We start from the raw sequence: 16,247 nt of genomic DNA, 5'->3' as shown, positions 1-16,247 counted from the left end.
AAAAACAAAGTAGAAGATAAAAACAAAACAAAATACATTCCTTACTTGTGTTGTGTTTGGGGTAGGGGTTCCTAAACTGGGATACATTTTATAGCACTTAGCAACCAATCAGCAATGTCTGCATAGAATTTTTCCGTGTATAAAAGTGTTATGGGAGATTAAAAGATTAAAAATAATCGAAAATTATTTTTAATGCTCATTCTGACAATTTAGTAACTGTTTTTGGGCCGTTGCTGTGTTTATGAGGTTTTGCTTATTGTATTGTACATGTCATAATGCGTTTGTGGCATATCAACTAACTTTACACCAGCAGTTGCCAATCAATGAAGGCAATAAACACATTTGCAAGAAAAATGTTTAATTTACCATAATACAACATAATTTTGCAACACATATACTTTAATGTTTAGAGCACACAAGCATATTAAAAAGTCATTTATGGAACCCTGCTATAAACCAGGAAATTTAAACAATTTGAGAAGCACAGCTCTATTTTAATGAAAATAGGAAAATATGTTATATTCAAATTTTATATTTAACATGTTAAACATTTAGATTCTGGTGAACACTTTAAATTCCAACTGAATAAAACAAAACTTTTTCACAACCAACCCTAGGCATACACTAGGGATGGGTGATCCAGGTAATATTACTTCACTCAAACAAGAAAACAAACACTTGTGCGTTGACATGTAAATGAGGCAATACATTTTGAAACAATTTAAATCGACATTTTACAATACAGTTCAATGTTCTGGTATAGGGTGTATATTAAAAGTGGTAGCCAAGGCAATAAACACAGCCAACTGTGTTAATTGAGTACATAAGTGTGTCTTTGAGTTTATCAGACTTTATAACAGATATATCTTACTGGTGTTTGTAGTGTTGACAATCCACCAGCCAATGCTGCTACTCCAGTGGAAGTGATTCCACATGTACGTAAGGCAAGACTCTTTACTTGATGCAAACATTTGGAAAGCTTCTTTGCCCCATCATCACCAAACTTGTTGTATGACAAGTTTAAGTACTGCATCTAAAAATTAAATTTAACATACATGCTATATCAATGCTGCACATATATATATATACATGCATTGAGAGCTGCTTGTAAGAAAATGTAGGAAAAACTAGAAGGGTGGCTTAGCACATATTGCCCTTGCATATACACTATAACCTATTTTAAAACATAAATATATTTCCTATGCTTATTTTGTATTGGGTCCCATATTAGTCACCGTCTTTTATAACCTTAGTCGTTTCTGCAGGCAAAAACTCATGGGTCCCCACACATGCAAAGTTGAAAATAATGCAATTCAAGAGATAACCGTAAGAAAGTCGGGTGTTGTAAGGTAAAACACAGTGATCGGCACTGGGCTTAAATAATAATACTATGTAGAATACAAACTACAAAATTAGATTCACCCCAGATATTGTTTGAAGTATGTCCTATTTAACAGTTTAAAAAACTGACCTATTTTAGGGGGCTAGTAGGGCAACTAATTGGGTTCGATACACAAACTAAAAAGATATAAAAACCACAATGACTCAATCAATAGTACTGCAAAATTTCAGCCCAATCCGCCAATGTTTAAAATTTCGACCACTAGAGGCGTTTTGAGCAACAACCGGTAATGTTTCTGACGTCATAGGGCTGTTAACAAGCCCCTAACTCCATGGCGCAAAAACGACCACCAAGCAACCCACCAACGAGCAACATACAACTGCTTGCCCTTGCTCCAAAGAAATCTTTCGTTTGTGGTGCCCAGTAACATACAAATACGTTTTACACTTTAGAGCAGTGGTTCTCAACTCATTTCAGGCCATGGACCACTGGCCCAATATAACTAATATCATGGACCATTCTCTTTTTTAATGAGGTTGATGTAAGTATATGCAACATTTTTGGCTTGAACTGGAATTCCTTGACCTTCTTTTAGTATTAATATACAATCTTCTCCAGTTTATAACCAAATTCAGTGGACTTCCTGTGGACCACCAAAAAAGTCATCATGGACCACTAGTGGTCCATGGACCACCAGTTGAGAACCACTGCTTTAGAGGATTATGGGGTAAATGTTAGGACTACAGGGTTGAACACAACAATCGACACCTATAAATGGCATACTATACAAGAAATCCAAATTTCAGCCAATTCTGACACTGTTTAAAACCTCACACATTTTAGGGGCTAGCAGGGTAAGTACTGGGGTTATCAACAAAAACAAAGTGGGAAGCACATCTACATAACTACATCTACCATCTGTGTAAATTTCAGCCAAATTCGATGGAAAAACAAGTCGGACAAACTTCGGGTAAAAAATACCCATTTTAGGGGGCTAGCGGGGTAAATACTGGGGTTATCAACACAAACAAAGTGGGATGCACATCTACATGAATATATCTACCATCTGTGTAAATTTCAGCCAAATCCATCAAACATTTGATGGAATAACGAGTCGGACAAACTTTGGGTAAAAAATACCCATTTTAGGGGGCTAGCGGGGTAAATACTGGGGTTATCAACAAAAACAAAGTGGGATGCACATCTACATAACTATATCTACCATCTGTGTAAATTTCAGCCAAATCCATCAAACATTTGATGGAAAAACGAGTCGGACAAACTTTGGGAAGAAAAAAAATGGAAGAAAAAAAAAGAAAAGAAAACAAAACAATTCGAGTAAAATCAATATGTGTCCCCTTCAGGGAAGGGGACCCATAATAAACACACAGTTTAAATTATTTACAAATGTATTAATGGAAATTAAACATTTCAATTCAGATTACTTTCTAATGCACCCCAGTGTTCTCCAACTAGCTAAAAATACTTTTTTTTACCAGTGCTGACTAGGGTTGGTCCAATAATAATGTAGCACCGCTGATACATAACACTATGCATGGTATTGGATAATGCTGAACCAACATTTTTAAAAACTAGGTAATTTTTAGGATTGTCAAAAAAGTGGATGTTTTTTAAAATCAAAACCATACACTTGTCAAAAAGCCTACTCTGTATTATTAAGTTATTGGGCCTCAACTAAGGACACAGGCCATTACAGTGCTTCATAAACTAACACTAAACGCTGCTTTGGAATGGTTTATGCAAACCTACACAACAAAAATAATAGTTAGATTATTTTAGATTACAACTTTGTTCTGTTGCCCATGTAATCTGGACAAGCTCTGGTCAGAATATCAATGAGTTTTAAAGTAAATAATGCAGTTTTATGTGTAGTCATTAAAGTTTGGGTATCAAATAAAAATGGGGTATCAGGTCAACCCTGGTGTTGACTTGAATTTGTTGCACTGAAGTGTGAAAAAGTAAAAAAGATTTTTGTTGGTAAAATAAATTACAACACAGGTCAACATACATTAGGTCAGGGGTGGGGAATCTACTTACGGCCACATGAATTGCACAACATTTTCGGGCAGGGTAAATAATTATTTATTTTTAAATTCCGTGTAAAAATGCCTTAAGCGCACAAGTGGTTTTCTATTTCATCGCTCCAGATTTGATTTTTCCTTTGCTGCTACATGTTTGCGACAAACAAGGCATACAGGTTTATCAGTTATTTTGACCCAAAAATAAGAGTTGAAACACCCTAGCTTTTTAAAAGAATATGTTTTAAGTAACAATATAAGGATCACATGCTAATAGCTCTACAAACAAAAATAAAACTAACACCACATGACAAATGATTTGTTACTGCAACAAGAGGCAAACAAGTGACTGTTATGTCACAATTATAGCAAGCGATTGAATGAGTAGTATTTTTGTGATAAGTTTAATGCCATAATATGAAATGGGGAGATATTAAATATATTCACCAATAATGGCGAAGACATTTCTAGGAAATATTTGTACATAAACATTACATTGTTTTTTATGTTGTGTTGTATACTTTAACAAAAATTTTGCGGGGGCCACAATAAAAAGGCAAGCGGGCCGCAGGTTCCCCACCCCTGCTTTAGGTGAATAAAATGTTTGATGTCAACACTTTAAACAAATGAATCAACTGTCATCTCACCGGTTCTTGGAGAGACAGCAAACCTGAAGCGATATGAGAAATTCCATCGGACGTTATTCCACAACCACGCTTAGCATATATAAAACCCAAGCCTAGTGACTTGACATTGCTCAAACATTTTGACATTGCTGCAGCACCAAGGTCACCGATTGGGTTGTCACCCAGGTCAAGTTCATCCATCTAAAAAGTAGCAGAAATATAAGATATAGTTAAAATATTTGTTCAAGTAAATTAAGTTCACACTAGAATGGTTTTACTGTGCTTTGTTTTATTATGTCACAATTAAACCTGACAGTTTAGTTGATAGAAAGTTTGCCTCAGATAGCATTATGAGTTTTTGATTCATGACTTGGCAATATGATTTATTGCATGTGAGTATGCTATCAGTGTTATGTTTCAAACTAAAAGAAATCACCCAAAACACTAAAGTTTATTGTGCTACGCTTCAAGTTAAGTTAATGTGTTATGCCAGGGGTTCCCAACCTTTTTATGCTCCCGTACCACTTGGACGCTCTTTCCTGCAACGCGTACCACTTTTTGCAGAACAACTAGTTTGATCGAATCATATTTTATTCATAAGAATAATATTGGCCTACTAAAATAACACTAAAGCACCACAACTAAATTTAATGAGATTTTTGTTTACTGTCCACCAATTGGTCAACAAAACCAGATAAACGAAATATAAAGCTTTGAATCCAAGTTTTTGTGAAAAAAGCGGAAGCTACTCGCGTACCACCTAAAAAACCTTCGCGTACCACAGGTTGGGAACCCCTGTGTTATGCAAATAAATGCTAATAAGATTTTTCAATAGATATCTTATCCAAAAAAGAAACAACCTATTAGATAAAAAAAAAATATATACTAGAAGGGTGGCTTAGCACATATTGCCCTTGCATATACACTATAACACATATTTTCTACACTAATTTTATATTAGGTCCCATATTTTCAATTGTCTTTTATAACCTTGGTTGTTTCTGCAAGCAAAAACTCATGGGTCCCCCACACATGCAAAGTTGTAGATAATACATTTCAAGAGATAACCATGAGAAAGTCGGGTGTTGTAAGGTAAAACACAGTGATCGGGACTGTGCCTGAATAAATATGCTTTATGGAGAACAAACTATTCAAATTCAGTCCATTTATACATTTTTGAAGGTTTTTCTATTTTATGGTCTATCTGAGAAAAAAAGTGTTAAACAGTGAGATAAAAGGCTAAAACACAACAATCAGCTCCTATAACACAAATCAGCGCGAATTGCACGTGACTGTTGGGGGCTAGTGGAGTAAATGATAGAGCTACAGGGTTGAACACAATAATTAACACCTATAAATATTGCACTGTACAAGCTCTCCAAATTTCATTTAATTCAGACATAGTTTGAAAAATTGACCCATTTTGGGGGGCTAGTGGGGTAAATGCTGGGGCAACAGGGTAAAACACAACATTCTACACCTACAAATGCACACTCTACAAGCTGTCTAAATTTCATTTAATTCTGACATTGTTAAAAAATTGACCCATTTTGGGGGGCTAGTGGGGTAAATGTTGGGGCAACAAAGTTGAACATAACAAACAACAACTATAAGTAGCACACTCTATAAGCTGTCCAAATTTCATCCAATTCGGACAATGTTTAACAAATTCACCCTTTTAGGGAGCTAGAGGGGTAAATATTGGGGCTACAGGGTTAAACACAACAATTGAAACCTAAAAATGACAAATTATACAAGCTGTCAAAATTTCATCTAATTCCGACACCGTTTAAAAAACTGACCCATTTTAGGGGTTAGTGGGGTAACTGATGGGGTTCAAAACCCAAAAGTATAAAATACGAAACCACAATGACCCAATCAACAGTCATGTAAATTTTTATCCAATTCTGACAATGTTTAACATTTTGACCACTAGAGGCGTTATTAGCAACATTCGTCAATGCTTCTGACGTCATGAGGCTGTACTGCAAAAAATCCTTGAACAAACCCACAAACCCAAGTAACAAATGTCTGGTTGCCTTTATAACACCTCAGAAAACTAACATTTGTGGTGCGCACCAACAACATTTTACACTTTGATGGCTAGCAGAAAACTAACGTTTGTGGTGCGCACCAACCACATTTTACATTTTGGGGGCTAGCGGGGTAAATACTGGGGTTATCATTCCAAACGAAGCAGATGGCACATCTACATAACTATATCTACCATCTGTGAAAGTTTCATCCAAATCCATCAAACATTTCAGGGCAAAATGGGGTGGACAAACTTCAGGGAAGAAAAAAAAGAAAAAAAAATTCGAGTAAAATCAAGATGTGTCCCCTTCAAGGAAGGGGACCCATAATAATCATATGAGGTCTTGACTCTACGTTATAAGCAAATTGGCCCAAAAAGTTGCAGTAGTCCAAATTAACCATTATACAACATAATTTTCAAACACATATACCTAGTGTTTGCAGCCACAAAAAGTGGCATGTGGCACCTGGCCCACAGGTTAGTGCAGTGCTCTTCAACCAGGTATACTGTATACCCAAGTGTATACCACATTAAAACTAGGGTATGACTGAAGAAAGGTATACGAAGGGAATACAGCTGTGGGTCAGTGTTACTAAACATCACTATTTTTATTAAATGCAGGAAGGCATAGCATGCTGGTGACCTATGTGAGACTGACCTGCTTGCTGTAAATATTATTGCATCAGGTTGGGATTGTTGCATCAATAATGTGAATTATGAAGCAAATAAGCACATCCCTGGAGTCTGTTAAGGTTGAACAATGTACTTTCTGAAATTTTACTTTTAAAAGCCCTGGAGTAAAGGATTGCGAATACAAAAAATTGAGAACAAGTCAACACCACACCACATGTCCACATCGCTGAAAGAATGCAGCAACAAGCCAGCCATTAAATCAACAAAAGTTTACACACTTTTGTATGCTAAATTTCCTGGACAGAGCACAGGGGGTGCACAACCTTTCCGCTGTGACGGCTGCATCGTAAATCCTTATTAATAGTGCCTGATGGCCAATTTAATTTGTAGCTTGCTACGTAGAACAGTCTAGGGATCAGACTTTACTGTTTATAACGTCACCATCTAAATTGTGACGCTAATGATGCCTGTTTTCGCATTGTTTACCCATAATATGTTTACAAAAAGTCTCAAACATGCGGCTTCTGCACCAAATATTTTAGTTAACATGTTCACGGCCACAGGTTGTCTACTCCTGACCTTTTGTTTGACAATAATTCACGCGACCAGGCAAGTAGTCTACCTATTGGTAGACTGTTACTTTCTATGGACAATTATAAATTGCTATGTGTAGGGTATACAAAGTTGCTTAAAAATTGTAAAAGGTATACAACGGGAAAAAGGTTGAAGAGCACTGGGTTAGTGAACCCTGCTCTGAACCAAGAAATTTAAACAATTTAAAAAGCATTGCTCTGCTACACCAAAAAAGAAAACTTCAAATTTTTTAATTAACATGTTAGGCATTTTGATTTTGGCGAATCCTTAAAATTCCAACAGAGTATACCAAAACTATTAACACAACCAACCCTAGGCATACAATAGGGATGGGCAATTCAGGGAATACTAATGTACGCAAACAAGAAAACAAACGCTTATGTGTGGATATGTAAATGTGGCAATAGATTATGAAAACAATTTAAATCGACATTTTATAATGCAGTCCAAGGTTCGGGTGTAGGGTGTATATTTTAAAATGTAGTCAAGGCAACAAACACAGCAAACTGTGTTAATTGAGTACACAAGTGTGTGTTCAAATTTGTCAGACTTTACAATAACTTACCGGTGTTTGTAGTGTTGACAATCCACCAGCCAATGTTGCTACTCCAGTGCATGTGATTCCACATCCACGCAAGTCAAGTCTCTTCACTTGATGCAAACATTTGGAAAGCTTCTTTGTCCCATCATCACCAAACTTGCTGTATGACAAGTACAAGCTGTCCATCTATAAAGTAAATTAAACATACATGTTACACACATGCTGCATATATACAAGCAATGTGAGATGCCAGGACACAGACCATTACAGTGCTTCATAAACTGACACCAAACGCTGCTTTGAAATAGTTTATGCAAACCTACACAACAACAATAATAGTTAGATTATTTTAGATTGCAACTTTGTTCTGTTGCTCATATAATCTGGACAAGCTCTGTATAATACAGTTTTACATTTAGTCACTAAAGTATCGGATATCGAATCAAAATGGGGTATCAGGTCAACCCCAGTGCTGACTTGAATTTGTTGCACCAAAGTGTGGAAAGTAGAAAGAGATTTTTGTTTGTAAATCAAATTACAACACAGGGTAACATAATTTAGGTGCATATGATGTTTGATGGCAACACTTTAAACAAATAAACCAACTGTCATCTCACCGGTTCTTGGAGTGACAGCAAACCTGAAGCGATATGAGAAACTACATCAGATGTTATTCCACAACCACGGTCAACATATCTGCCACCACCCAAACCAAGTGACTTGACATTACTCAAACATTTTGACATTGCTGCAACACCAAGGTCACCGATTGGGTTGTCACCCAGGTCAAGTTTATGTATCTAAACGGTAGAAAAAAGATAAAAGAAATGCACATTTGTTCAAGTTCAAGTAAACACTAGAGTTCTTTTACTGCTATTTGTTTCATTATGTCACAATTGAAACTGATAGTTTAGTTGATAGAAAGTTTGCCCCAGATAACATAATACGTGTTTTTGATTCATTACTTTTCACTATGATTTATTACATATTAGTATGCCAACAGAGTTATGTTAAAAAAAATCACTTAAAATTCTGAAAACTGTATTGTACCCTGCTTCAAGTTCAGTTGATGTCTTGCACAAACAAATGCATATAATATATTTCAAAACACAAAAACGAAACGACTCCTTAAGGTAAAGAGTTCAGAAATTAAAATCAGTGAAATCACACAAGGGCTTAAATATACTCTATATTTTATTACAACAAGAAAACTTATATGATCTAAAATACACCCAGTACAACAAATATGTTATGGCAATAAATATAAACTCACTTTAGCAGTTAAAACAAACATTGTAATCCAAGTTTTATAGTCTTTTCAAGAACTTACTGGTGTCTGTAACTTGGATAACCCCCCAGCCAATGCATTTGCACCAGTGGAAGTGATGTCACAATCACACAAGATGAGTTTCTCCATCAGATGCAAACATTTTCCAAGCTCCTGGGCCCCATCATCACCAAACTTGTTCTCTGACAAACCCAAGCAGGGAATCTAAGCAGGAACAAATAGTTGGTCTATAACTATTTTGTAGAAACAAACCACAGAATCCTAATACAGTTAAAAACTAAAATGTGAACAGTTATTAAAACTCAAATATCTTATATTCTAACTTATATTCTAACACAATCAAGCAATACTAAAGTTAATTAAAAACATTTCTGTGAAATTATCATCAAAAGTAACAGTGACATACCTTAGTTTGAGAGTTTAGGATGTTTTGAGTGATGCCTGGCATTCCTTTACATGTGATTCCACAATCACGCATTACAAGTCTTTTCAATTTGTGGATTGACTTGGTAATTGCACAGGCTCCAATGTCACCCACTTCATTGCCACTGATATCCAATATAGCTTCCATCTCAAGATGTTCACCCAACTTAACAGCACCAACTGATGTCATGCCAATGCCTTCCATATCAAGTTCAGCTACTTTGCCCACCCCACTGCTTAGTATGCTCACACCTTCATCTCCAAGAGGTATGTGTCCCAACTCCAAGCTCTTTATCTGTTAAAACATAAAAACAAGTAATTATAAGTAAACAAAAAAAACATTATAATCTCCTCATTATTAGTGGTTTTATCATTTTAACATATATTGGGGAAAATGGTAACTTCTTAAAAATACAAATTTTCTTTTTTTCAAATGTATATTGTACAGTTAGGTGATAAAATATAGTTGAAGCAGACAAACTGGACTGAACCAGAAATAGAGTTTTCAGCGTTAAGTTGTTGCAGTGCTTGGTGTCTGGTCAAATGTGATTGAAACTATTTGTATTCATCCAAAGATAATATTATTAAGTATAGCAAACCTGATGTGGGTGATCAATTTGCAGAAGTCCATCTTTAATGCTTCTAGCCAATGTTAATACATTCTGTAGAAAAATAATGTTTTTATATTGGTGTATTTCTAAACATAAAGTTTTGCAGGCAGTTCTTGCTTCTGTGTTACTAGTGTAGTGCTTTTGTATAATTTGTATAAAAAATTTTTAATGACAACCCCTTTATTATCAATAAATTTTAAACCTTTCTGCTCCTGTCTGTTGAATCACGAAGGGAACCAAATGGATAAATTCGAAATCTCTCCACATGAGGAAGGAAGCTTCCAGCGAACTGCAGTTGTTCATCAGGACACTGTCGTAAGACGAATTCATCGAAGGACGAACAGGTGAAAAACTTTTATTTAACAAAGCAAATGTTGATAAATGAGCAATTAACCTGACACAACCGATATTAATTAACTAAAAGTGCAACCACAACATTACAAGTATTTTAAAACAAGTGACACCAAACTGTGGGGATTCCCCTCAACTGCAAATGTTTAATTTAGAAAAAATACAAATGTTTAAATGAAATTAACACTTTATTTAAACTCAACATTTTTCCTCACTGCAAGCATGGGGTAATTTTTATGCATTATTTTAAACTATAGTTACAGTTTGGTGATTATCAATTACTGCAACTTACTTTCTTCAAGCTTAAAAAAGTATAATGTTATAAAAAATTGTTTTTTGATTTTACCATTTTGATTTCAAGAGTCATTGAGTTTAAATATGTTTAAAAATGATACAAACATATAAATACATCAATTGAATCGGTTTGTACAAATTAAGTTTTAATTGTAGCTTCACCAGAACAAATAATTACAATTGTATATTACAAAGTATATAGCCGCGGTGGGGCAAAGGAACTAATACTGAAACATGTTGACAATATCTAGTTATCATACTAACTTTAACTCTGTGTTCTTTCACAAATTTTCCAAAACTCTGCAAAGCATTTCCAACAAATGACAGCCGAACATCTTTCAAATTCAGAGTGGTATTGTTAAGTTTGTAAAGTGAAGCCATGTTTGTGATATCAGATGAAAATACAGAACCCCTCATGTTAGCAACTGTTGGTAGAAGTTTGGTCACGGGTAAGCTAATATCATCACTGCCAAGTTCATTCAAACATGCAAAAAGATGAAACCACTGTTGCATGAAATGTTCTTCATCACTTTTAATTACACTCGCTGATAGTTTCTTTGCTTTGGATTCAGCAATTGAACCAAGAAACTTTTTCTTCTCTTCTATTTCACCAACTTGTGCTGCAGGAGAAAGTCGTCTGGCTTTTTTAAACACACTATCTTTGCAAATGCCGAAACAAAACTTTACAACATTTTCTAAATCTGCAGACTCAAAAGCATTTTCAAGAAAGGATTTGAACTCATTTAGAGACATAAACAAAACAAGTCTGAGTGCAACCAACAACTCTTGCCAGGAGCGATGAACAAAGTAGCTAACTTTATCTTGTTGCAAAATCTGAATTGCAAGACCATCCTCTGAATCTACAACTGCATTGACAAATGCTTGTTGTGTTGCCAATGGAATCTTAAACTGCTCCAAGTCCTCATCTGAAAACAAAGATTTGTTTTTCTGCCACCCATCAAATGCCAAGTCACATAGCTTCTTAACCACGTTCATGCCTTTTTCAAAAGAGCAATGCTTTGAACGAATGTATCTGTTCAACATTGCAATGTAAACACCTGTGACTGTCATATTACCTGAAGTTCCTCCCCCTCCCAACAGAAAGTTAAGAGCCATAAGCATGTTGACAGGTACTACACAGCATTCTAACAAAGCTGGGTTGTCTTGGAGGATTTTCCAAACTCTGTCAAACTGTTCACCACATACACACCTAGCAAGTTTTCGCTGTTCATTCGGTGCTAACCCCAAAATTTCCAAAATAAAATTTGGTCTATATTCTGGAGAGGCATCAATAAACTGAGTGATTCTTGATGTTACCAGCTTGTAAGCATTCTCAAGTAGTTTGCCGTTTAGTATGTTATATAATAGTGCCATTGGTTTTGCCGATTTAAGTGGTAATACATCTGGATATGAATGTAAGTTTTCAGTTTTAGCTTCATCCAGACCATCAATGATTACTACTGTGTTGGGATCCTGCAAGATGAAATTGATCAGCTCCTCTTTCTCTGCTTCCTGTATTGAAAGACTTCCCTTTGCAATCAGTGATGAGAAAAGTAATTCAAATAAATCAGTTTCTCGCTCAAGGTCAATGGTGCCAACCGTGATGTAAAATACGAGGGAAGCATTGGAAAGAATTTTCTTGTCCAAAATTTTTTGCACAATAACTTTTGTCAATGTGCTCTTTCCCACTCCAACTGCACCAACAACACCAACTGATGTTTTATCTTTTTCAATGTCCCCTGCTTCAATCTTTGCTCTTTCAAACATGTTTTCCACTGTGATATCACCTTTCAGTTTATTTCCTTCATCTACCACTCTGGCCATTTTTTCTCGTTGTTTTTCAGGATCATTGTCTTTCTGTCCAGTATATTTTAGAAGCACAAGATCAACTGGTTCCACTGCTCTTCCATATTCTCTACCACATTTTCCTTCTACTACTGTCTTCAGATGCTGGTGCAATTTTTCTGCTGTGGTGTCAACTGTAAAAAATACACAAACTTTAATGTCAAGCATCAAAAGTTGGTCAGCAAAGCAGTTTTATAATGCAAGATTTTATTTAGTGGGCCTATCGGATTGCTCTATTAGCACTGTAAATCAATGGTCTTCAACCTATGGGTCACGAAGTGGGGTCGCCTAAACTTTTCCTGGGGTCGCTATAAATTTAACGTATTGGCGTTTTAATTTATTACCGAAACATGATACGTTTTGTCCCAGTTCGCAACCTTTGCTCATATTTTGCAGTACAGGTTGGTATCTCGTGTCACAATCTAATCATTGTGAGCCAATAGTCAATATAAAACAAAAGTTGTTCAACTTATTGTTACGCGATAGAACCCTATGATTGACATTTTGTGTTCAAAATAATACAACCGGTACAAGAAAAATACATAAACTTGATGATTTCTGCAAACTGGTGAGCTTTAATGCGAATTAGATCGGGCAAATTTAACGAAACTTTTGGGTTCTAACATTTAGGCGTGATAATACACACAGAGTGCTAATATCTCAAGTCTTCTTGAAAATCAAGCAGGCATGTTTACATGAAAATAGTTTCAGTTTCGGCATTACTTGAAACATTCTGCTCCCTTCCGGAAAAATGGGGTCAGATGAAAATGCTGATTCAGTTTTCGTTTAAATTGGGGTCGTGTTAAAAAAGGTTGAACACCACTGCTATATATGACTCTTAATATTAACAATGATTTATATTTATGCCTCTTTGCAGCACTAAAGTTGCATGAATATTGTTTTTGGAAAAACATAAATGTTTCCTATTATAAGCAGGCAAATCACGTGCATGGATTTTGTATCATGAAATGTGGTGTTATTGAGCTGTTAAATTTGTTGACTGCCAAAGGGGTAAGTGCATTTGAACCAAACAATAAGTTTAAAAAAATAAAGATCTCACCTTACAATGTTTGCAAGCAACAAGTTTTCTACCAACCTAATTCATTGACTTTGTTTCCTTCAACAGAATCTACTGAACTGTCAGAATCTGAATCTTCAGTTTCTGTTTTGCGACGTTTCATGTCTGGTGAACCATCAACAGATGGAAATGGATCTGCATGAAAAAATAACAAACGTAACAAATGAGAATATAAGAAATGATTTTGGAAAAAAGGACAAGATCTTGTTTAGGAAGTTCATAGATTGGAAGAGTTTACTTAAATCATCTGAAACCAAACTTGCAAGTCATGTAAATGACATTATCAAACATTAGTAGTTAGTACATTATTAGCAAAATTCCTTTCATTGTAACATTATGAACCTGTTCTTGTAGTTGAGCTTCCTGCTTCTGATGTTGAAGCAAATGTTTCAGGAATCTCAAGATGAAGCTTCTTCAGTTCTGCAATGATTTTCTCAATGGTCTCTAGGAATAAAAATATTGCTTAAAAAACTAGAACCATTTAAAACTAGAAGGGTAGCTTTCTAATATACTTCAGATATCTATACTCTAAATCCTACATACCAATTTACTACACACATCATTTGATCTACACATATGATTGTTTTTGGAAACAAAAACGAATGGGTCACCGCACGCCTGTTTGTGAAGATTTTTGGTAAACAAATGCTCCGGTTATTTTTAGATTCTGAGGGACAAATTATTAGAATGCATTAAGCCAACAAAAAAGTTTTGTCCATATTCTTTTTGCATCATTACCATTGACCTGTAGTAACCTTTCATGGTACAGATGCTGTAATATTGTTTGAACTTTAACATCGCTTTTAATAGCACGCTGTCCTTCATGTTCAACAAAACAGTTTTGCTTAATTGAAACATGATTTAAGTATTGAATTTTGAATTGATTGTCAAAAATAAAGTTGCTCTGTTATGGCGAATAATTCTTAACTGTGTTGAAAATTCTTAAGAATATTACATTGCACCAACCAACAAAGCATGAAACGTTTTGGATGGCATGTGGGTGAACTGCTGGGTCATTCGGGGTTAAACTTCAGGAGGATCAAAATTGGATCAATAGCTAACATCTGTCCAAATTTGAACAAATTTGAAGCATACCTTCTTGACCAAATGTGTATGACAAACCAGCATTAGACAGAAACAAATATTTTGGGCATTTAAGGGTGAAAATGGGTAAATCCTATTAAAAGTAAGAAAATTCTTTACACAACCTTACATTGCATCAACAACGAAGAACAAAACTACAAGTTCATGCACTTTAGTCAGTACAGCTGTGAAAATTTTCTGTTTTGGGGGGCATCATTCGGGCTCAAACTTCAGGAGGATCAAATTTGTATAAATAACCAACACTTGTCAAAATTTTAAGTACTCTTTCTTGACCAAGCGAGCATTACAAACCAGCATTACAAAGAAAAAATGAAGAAAAAAAATATGGACAAAAAAATATGCGTCCTCTTCGGAGAAGGGGACCCATAATCAAGATATTAATGATTTAAAACTAAAGACGTTATTAATATTACCTAATTTATTTGCTTTTAACCACATCATCATCATGCGATATTGTCTCTCTGCAAAGTTTTCCTTGTAATTGTTCTTGATTTCTGAAATCTGAAAATCTTTAACATCAAATTTGTGAACAATATTTGTCCATTCCGTTTCATTATGGTAGAATTGGCAAAATCCATAAATCAACCAGGCCATCTGTCGGGCTGTGAAACACAGAAAATGTAAACACAACATTTGCACACACTACTAATTGGATAAAAGGTTTACAATTATGATTTAAACTTGTTAGCCTTTTTTCTTTTCTGTTTTTGTTTCGCAGACAAAATACAAGGTTTGTGATGTTTTTATTTAAAATCCAACAAGGATCAACATCTGATTGTGTCAGTCCATTGCAACCAGCCAAACAATGTAAGAAAATCTCTACTTTTGTTGATTTCTTTTCTGGCTTTGTTTGAAGCAAGAAGTTCATCCACTTTCACATTTTGTTTATTACAATAAACTTCATCTCGAACAAGTTGAAATATTTCTGGGTCATTTTTGTCCACACCTATGTCTGAAAAGCAATGCAAAGAAAAGCTACAAAAGACAGGTAGGATACATTGCTTTAGTAAGAGTATGAAAGTCATAGTGTTTTGCAGCGTAATGACTTTAAATGCTTGTGTATCACTAATGGGCTTGCTCCAAGCACATATTTAACAATAAGCTGAGTGTAATGCTAATCTTCGCCCAGTTTTTAAAATGCAGTTTTGTTTAAAATAATTGTATTATTTAAGCACCTTTCCAAAATTGAAACATGTCTACTTCATTGTTTGTCAGATATTTGTCAACTTCGCAATCCGGAAAGCCAAGTTTCCGGAAAAATTCTGGCTTTAATCTGGCACCAACATCTTTGCATTGTTTGTGGAAAGCACGCTTGGAAGCTTTTCTTATTGTACTGCTACCACTGAATAACAAACAAAAAGAGTATCTTCAATGAAATTATGTTGCATATTTCGGGATGCTGTTATGTAACAGACTTTTTTTATCTAACCCATATAAGCCAAA

At 35.2% G+C, this 16,247-nt stretch overlaps 1 protein-coding gene across 3 annotated transcripts; it reads right to left on the bottom strand.

Moving 5' to 3' along the window:
- Window positions 1–365: 365 nt before the first annotated feature.
- On the bottom strand, window positions 366–16,184 carry LOC145208678 (NACHT, LRR and PYD domains-containing protein 3-like). 3 transcript variants are annotated; one of them, XM_080078990.1, is made up of 14 exons: window positions 15,980–16,184; window positions 15,628–15,756; window positions 15,218–15,406; window positions 14,043–14,144; window positions 13,719–13,835; window positions 11,012–12,756; window positions 10,335–10,442; window positions 10,121–10,183; window positions 9,505–9,816; window positions 9,141–9,302; window positions 8,428–8,610; window positions 7,835–7,996; window positions 4,029–4,208; window positions 366–1,033 (listed from the first exon to the last, which is right to left on the bottom strand). In XM_080078990.1, exons 1-14 carry the CDS (start codon window positions 15,996–15,998, stop codon window positions 845–847), a joined length of 3,660 nt encoding a protein of 1,219 aa, XP_079935116.1. In that variant the 5' UTR covers window positions 15,999–16,184; the 3' UTR covers window positions 366–844. The 3 variants fall into 3 exon arrangements, with proteins under 3 accessions (XP_079935116.1, XP_079935114.1, XP_079935115.1); XM_080078988.1 differs by having other exon boundaries at window positions 10,335–10,484; window positions 11,042–12,756; XM_080078989.1 differs by lacking the exons at window positions 7,835–7,996; window positions 8,428–8,610; window positions 9,141–9,302 and having other exon boundaries at window positions 10,335–10,484; window positions 11,042–12,756.
- Between the last annotated feature and the right edge of the window lie 63 nt (window positions 16,185–16,247).

Source organism: Phallusia mammillata, unplaced genomic scaffold (assembly GCF_965637545.1).
Source record: "Phallusia mammillata unplaced genomic scaffold, kaPhaMamm4.hap1.1 HAP1_SCAFFOLD_331, whole genome shotgun sequence".
NCBI classification, from domain to species: Eukaryota; Metazoa; Chordata; class Ascidiacea; order Phlebobranchia; family Ascidiidae; genus Phallusia; species Phallusia mammillata.
Note: the sequence above shows the minus strand (reverse complement) of the source record. Positions and strands in the feature narration are given on the sequence as shown.